Below are 6,728 nucleotides of genomic sequence, written 5' to 3'. Positions count from 1 at the left end.
CCTTGTTAAGAAGGACAAAAGCAGAGGGAATGGATTAGAAATCATTAGGAAAAATTAGCCTTCTTACAGACAAAGTTCACCAAGGCATTCCCGGCATTTCTCCTTTTCAGCTTCTTTCAGATCTCTGTCTGCTCTGAGAGGTCCAGCTTGTTCTGGTGCTTATCATGAACTGCTTGTGCTCTTGATTTATACCAGCACAAGAGATGTAGAATCATCTCAACTGAACACAGAAACAAACTATCTCTGTCAGCCCATTTTCATGTTCTAGATCACTTTCAAGATGGCCATGGAGATGTTGGAATGATTCTCACACAACTCTCCATTTCTGGCTGCAGCCTCTGGAGATTCTTCCTCTGAATTCAGTCAGGGTTGCATTCCCTAACAATTCCTGGGATCACTTCATGTTTTCTTAGGTTAGAACAGTAACAATGAAAATCTTACCAATGGCACAACTCTCCAGCCCACAAGCAAAAGAAAGGACAAACTGTAAAGTTCTCCAAACGTTTGTCCTGCTTTGCTGCAAAAGTCATGCTGCACACACAGTGCAGAAAGCCAAGAGAAGCTGCAATTGGTGGCACATCTTGTGACAGGAGCTCAACCTCGTTCTCCACAAAAGGTTCTTGACAAGAGCAAACAGCCCTGAGGAGAAGATTCTGGGAAAACTGAAACAGCTTTTAAGAAATGAAATGAAAATGGAAAGAAACAATCCAGGGTGTTTTCCTCTACTTATTTCTGTGCTTCCCTTTTCCATGTTGCACTACTTGTCCATCCCAGTAATTCCAAATGGATCTCACCTCGAAGACCTATGATTTAGTGAGTTTTATACATTCTAAAACACCATAAGCTGCATCCAGTTTGCTTTTCCCTGTTTTGCCTGGAGAGCTATGCTGGAGATATAAGTGCAGTGCTTGGGTCGGGTCAGAATTCTACAGACAGGGAATGTGCTCTGCCAGTGTTTGACCCTCAGCAGGGACAATGCACAGCAGCAACCGAGGGGATTTCTGTGCCACTGTGCAGCAGTGAAGCCTCTGGATCTGGGCTGAACAGGGCAAAGTTCCCGTGTTTGGACAGACTCAGGTGATGCCCTTGGGGCACGCGGGGCTCGGCCGTGGGGCGCGCGGGGGCGAGTGGGGAACAGACAAACGGCCACTCGGACTAACGGCCCTGGAGCTTCAGTTGCAGCAGCGGTAGCAGCGGCAGCAGCAGCGGAAGCGAACACAGCGACACTACAAACATGTTCGGATCTTTCTCCTGCTTCTTCTCTCCCTCTCCCGCTGTCCCGCATCCTCTCCTCGTCTCCCTTTCCCGGTCCTACCCTCCTCTCCCGGTGTCCTCCTCCTTTCTCTCTCTCCCTCTCCCCTGCCAGCCCGGGCCATGCCCCAAACGCGCCCCCGGCCCCGGGCGGGGCTTCCCCCTCCCCGCCCCTGGGCGTCCCGCCGCGCTCTCGCCTTCGCCCGCTTCTCGCCATCGTGGCAGTGGCGCTGCTGGGCGGGCATCAGTGGCTGGGGCTGGGGCGGCATCGTCACCCTTTGGCTCCGCCTGTCCCGAGCCCGGCCCCAGCCCCGCCGCAGGGTCCAGCCCCGAGCCCGACCCCGTTACCAGCTCCTCCCGGGGCCCGCGGAGGACACACGCGGCTCGTTCGCTCCCGCCGCCTCCGCTGCGGCTTCCCCGGGCCGAGCTCCGCCGCTGGGCAGCGCGGCCGCCGGCCCCGAGCCGCCGGTGCCCGGGGCGGGTGGGAATGCCCAGCCCGGGGCGCTCGGGGGGCGGTCGGGGGCCGTGTCTGTCCCCGGGCCGAGCGCTGACGGCCGCGTGTCGCCCGCAGGGAAGGCGCAGGAGGCCCTGCAGGATCGCTACCGCCTGGGTTCGCTGCTGGGCACAGGCGGCTTCGGCAGCGTCTTCTCGGCGACGCGGCTGGCGGACGGTGCCCCGGTGAGTGGCGGGGCTGGCGGCGGGCGGAGGAGGAGGAAAAAAAAAAAGGACGGGGCGCGGCGGGGCGGGCGGCGAGCTCAGCCCGCTGCTGCCCCTTGCTCGCAGGTCGCCATCAAATGCGTGCAGAGGGATCGCATCCGGCATTGGGGCGAGCTGGTGAGTGAGCCACTGGGGCCAGCGGCAGAAGCCGGGCGAGCCGGGCGGCGAGGAGCCGGGGCCCGGCAGGGTGGGAGCCGCCGGGAGCCCCGGAGGGAGAGCGGGCGAGGGGTGAGCGGGGGGCGCCGAGCATCCCGGGCTGGGTGAGTTGTCCCAGAGCCCTGGCACAGCCTCAGCCCCACTGACAGCAGCTTGGTCCTCCCTCAGCCCGATGGCACCCGTGCGCCCCTGGAGATCGTGCTGCTGGACAAGGTGTCCACTGGGTTCCAAGGTGTCATTCAGCTCCTGGAATGGTTCGAGCTCCCCACCAGCTTCTTGATGGTGATGGAGCATCCGGAGCAGTGCCAGGACCTGTGTGATTTCATCCTGGCTCGGGGGTTCCTGCCGGAGGAGGAGGCTCGGGGGCTGTTCTGCCAGGTGCTGCAGGCCGTGCGGCACTGCACCAGCTGCGGGGTGCTGCACAGAGACATCAAACCTGGCAACATCCTCCTGGACCTGTGCACCAGACAGGTCAAACTGATCGACTTTGGCTGTGGCACCTTCCTCCAGGACACAGTCTACACCAAATTTGCAGGTGAGCCCTCCCAGGGGATGCTCCTGAGCACCTCATGGCCCAGCCTGGCTGTAGCACCAGGGATTCCCCCATTTCCTGCAGGTCATGGGATTGCTTCTTCAGCCAAGTTGCTTTTGGGTGGGGGGACCAGCTCTTGGCCCTGCTGACAGCCTTCAGCACCCACTCTGCCCTGGGCTGGGGCTGGGGCAGCCAGCCTGACAAAAACACCCATGGGGTAGCAGAGAGGGGGGTCAGACCCTGTGCCCTGGCTGGTTTGGTGTGCAGGCGAGGAAGGGCTTGGACTGCTCCACTTCCCTTGTTTGCCTTGGCTTATTAATGTTTCTTGGGGCAATGCTGGCAGGAAGGAAAGTGGTTTTTCCACACCACTGGGTGGGTTTTCCATTGGCATTTCATGGTTGGGCCTTCCCAGGGCTTCTGCTGCCCTCTTCCAGCACCAGTGGCTTCTTTCAGAACCCCAAGTTTGTACACAAGTCACAGGTGCTGGTGAGAGGGCAGCAGATCACCCCATGTGCCACTGGTGCAGCCCCTGCATGCCCAAGGATGCTGGGGTGAGGTTCTGGGAGCAGCAGCATCCCTGATGAACTCCATCTGTATTCCATAGGAACACTGTCCTACAGCCCACCAGAATGGACCCAGCTCAGATGTTACCATGGCGAGGCAGCAACGATCTGGTCCCTGGGCATCCTGCTGTACCAGATGGTCTGCGGGAAGCACCCATTCAAGAAGGGCCAGGCGATCATCTGGGGCGAGCTCTTGTTCCCACAACACCTTTCTCAAGGTAAATCCTCATCTCTGCTGCACAGGGGGAATATCAGTGTTGGGACAGCAGCAGGCTCATGAACATCCTGCTCTGGCAGCTGCTGAGGAGGTGGCACATGTCCTGCTCTCCTGCTCTTCTCCTAAACAGGGAATTGACTGGAAATTTTAGACACAGCTCTGAGCACATCCAGCATAGGCAGGGCATGGGAGCAGGGAGGCAAAGTGAACAGCATCCTTCTCCAAGTGACTGGCAGTTTCTGGTTTCTCTCCCCAGAGTGCAAAGATCTTATCAAGGGGTGTTTATCCACGCACTCCTTGGACAGGCCATCCCTGGAAGATCTCTTCTCTGAGCCTTGGCTGCAGGGCTCTGCCCTAGAAGATGGAAGAGATCCACAGGCACCGTTTGGGCCTGGTAGGTAACAGCTGCACACATCTCTTGGCAACAAGAAGCAAAGAAAACCAAACTGTTTTGTGCTGCCTGTAGCCCAGAGCAGTGATCATCAGATGGGAACACACAGCTCTTGTGCTGGAGCTGAGCTGCTCTGGCAAGCACTGGTGGCCACCATCCAAGCCTGTTTTGCTTGTCCTGGTTCATTGATGGCTGGGGCCCTGGGCAGAACCCTGACAGCCTGCTCTGCCCCCAGGGAAGGAGCAGGAGCCCCTGGAGAAGCTGGACCAGGTGGGGCTGCTGCTGGAGACACCAGGGACACCCTCAAGGATGAGCACCTCTTCCACGACCCAGCCATCTGCAGCTGAAGAAGATTGACTTTGATTCTGGCACCTTCTGCAAAGACACACTCCACACCCAATGTGCAGGTGAGTGCACAGCCAGGGGATGCTCCCAGATCTGGGCATTGCACAGCCTGGCTGGGCACCAGAGGTTCCCCCTTGGCTGGGGTGGATGCAAGGAATTCTTCAGTCATTTGCCAAGCTGCTCTTTGGCTCTGGGCAGCTGCTGAGGAGGAGGATCTGCCATGGCTGGCTGGAGGCTGGGCACATGTCCTGCCCTCCTGCTCTGCTCCCAAAGGCAGCAATGATGGGGAGGTTTGGGCACAGCTCTGAGCACAGCCAGCATGGCCTGGGCACTGCGGGCAGTTGGGACAAGGGGACAGGAGCCTTCAGCTGATGGTGATTTCTGGTTTCTCTCCTTCCAGCAGGGCTCTGCAGATGCTGAGGCTGCTCTGGGCTCTGCCAGGGCTCTGCTGGGGCTCAGCCCTGGGCACGGCTGGGCCTGCTCTGCCCTCCCATTGCTCTGACAGCTCTGCATCAGACGAGCCTGTTCTGAGCACAGCGACTGAGCTTTCTGCTTGTGCAGGTGAGTGAGACTCTCCTGCAGGCCCAGAGATTGCAGTGAGGGAGACACATCCAATTGGCAAGAACCCAAACACTCCACAGTCCCAGCTGAATGCCTCTATCTCCACAGGATGTTTTGTCTGTCCCACTCTTCATTCCTGTTGGGCTGGAACTCTGCAATTGCACTTTCTTCCTCCTCTAGGAGTACCATGAGTGAGCCAAACCTGGCGAGTGGGCCTTGTTCCTAAGGCAGTGCAGTCTGGAGTTGATGGATGAAGAATTGCCCTTCTCCACTTCCAAACCAGAGCAAAAAGCCGTAAGTGGGACTTGCTGTCTTTAAGGAGCCACTGACAGTTTCAGAGGGAATGTACAGCTCATTCACAGGGTGAGAAGGAAGGGCATCTCCTAAAGAGTTGAGATTTGACAGAGTTTAGATTCCCAGTCCTGCTCAGAGCTGGCAGGTCACAATCAATTTCCTAATACTCCAACCACAATTTAAAATAACAATATTGCAAACAAACCCCAACATCTTTAAAAATAGGCTGCTGACGTCAGTTAGATGGATCCATGCCATCAGCACACAAAATAAATAACAGTTCTCTTATTCAAAAGATCAGTTATTTCTAAATTCAAGTTTACAGAAGATTTTTCACTACACATTTGGAGTTTCTTTCAATATTTCAATTTTTTTTCTGATTTCTTTTTCCCTTTTTTTTTTTCATTTTTCTTTTCTAGATCAGAAAATATGTCCTGAAAGAGGAATGTTTTTTCCTCCTCATTCCCATGTGGAGCAGCTCCCTTCCCGCAGAGCCTGGCAGCTCCTGGCCCCTGCAGGGCTGAGGCTTTTCCCTGTTGCTATGCACAGACTGATGGAGCAGCACTGCTGAACACAGGGACACCCAGAGGGACCAAAAGCAGCTGCCTTTGTCCACCTGAAGCTCCAAGGGCCAAACTCTGAGCAGACATGGCTAGAAGAGACTGGCAGGCTCCCTGTTTGCTGTGCTCCCCACTTGTGAGGGGCCCAGCTTTGCGTGAGGCACAGTGAGAACAAGGGGCAGCTCCCTCCCAGCCCCACAGCCAAGGGACCCCTCTGGCCCCAGGGCTTGGGGCACTGTCAGCACCTGCTGCTTCAGCCACTGCTCCTGCTGGCACTGAGAGCAACAACCACATTGTGGCTGATCCCGAGGGAGCAGCAGCAGGGCCTGGAGCTGATCCCTGAGTCTGGGCAGGGCTGGACAAATGACCCCACAGCAGCAGCAGCAGGAAATGGAGCTGACTTTGAGCACAGCCCCTGCCACTCCTCCCTCCTGTTTGCAGTGGTGTCACAGCAGCCTGAGGCACCTGGGAGCCCTCAGTGCCAGCAGGGACTCGAGATGGCAGCCCTGGGCTCCTGGAGGTTGTGAAAGGAACGGAGCTGGGCACTCCCTGTCCATATGGAGCTTGCAGATGGAAAAGGCTGCTGTGCCCAGGCAGCTCCAAGGGCAGAGAAATGAGGCTCTCGAGCACTTGATCTGGGCCAGTCCCACAGTCCTGGGCAGCAGCCACCGAGCCCAGGGGGAGCAGAGGGCACAGCAAGAGGGGCAAAAGCAGTCAAGTGCAGAGACTGGAGAGAGCCAGACCTGGCAGAAGGAACAGCTGCTTCATTGCAATCCTGAAGAAAGCTCTTGGCTGTTTCAGAGCACTGAAAGGCGTGAAGGACGGAGAGGAGGCAAGAACAAACAATGCTCCTGTTTTCACACCTTCCTCTCTCAGTGTCCCAGAATGAACTGGATGAACTCTGTTCTTCTCTCTGAGTTATCTCGTTCAGCATGAGCAGCTCAGCACCAGGAGCTAAAGGAGCTGAAGCCTTAGGCCACAAGAGCTGTCCAAGAGGGGACTTTTTGAGCAAAGTAATGCTGCTAATGTGGACCTAGCTGAATGCAGCAGATAGAATCCTGGAACTGCAGAATCCTTTCTGTTGGAAAAGATCTCTGAGCTCATCAACTCCAGCCGTTCACCCAGCACTCTCAGCCCAGCA

The 6,728-nt window shown here is 56.8% G+C and overlaps 1 protein-coding gene across 1 annotated transcript; it reads left to right on the top strand.

Moving 5' to 3' along the window:
- Positions 1-783: 783 nt before the first annotated feature.
- On the top strand, positions 784-5,091 carry LOC146421946 (serine/threonine-protein kinase pim-1-like). The gene is made up of 9 exons (XM_085046872.1): positions 784-813; positions 1,477-1,929; positions 2,035-2,085; positions 2,293-2,659; positions 3,261-3,437; positions 3,693-3,830; positions 4,063-4,234; positions 4,573-4,733; positions 4,914-5,091. The coding sequence occupies exons 1-7, from the start codon at positions 784-786 to the stop codon at positions 4,182-4,184; spliced, it is 1,338 nt and encodes a 445-aa protein (XP_084902998.1). The 3' UTR covers positions 4,185-4,234; positions 4,573-4,733; positions 4,914-5,091.
- Positions 5,092-6,728: the final 1,637 nt, after the last annotated feature.

Source organism: Lichenostomus cassidix, unplaced genomic scaffold (genome assembly GCF_008360975.1).
Source record: "Lichenostomus cassidix isolate B80296 unplaced genomic scaffold, HeHo_3.0 HiC_scaffold_46, whole genome shotgun sequence".
In the NCBI taxonomy this organism is placed as follows: domain Eukaryota; kingdom Metazoa; phylum Chordata; class Aves; order Passeriformes; family Meliphagidae; genus Lichenostomus; species Lichenostomus cassidix.
Note: the sequence above shows the minus strand (reverse complement) of the source record. Positions and strands in the feature narration are given on the sequence as shown.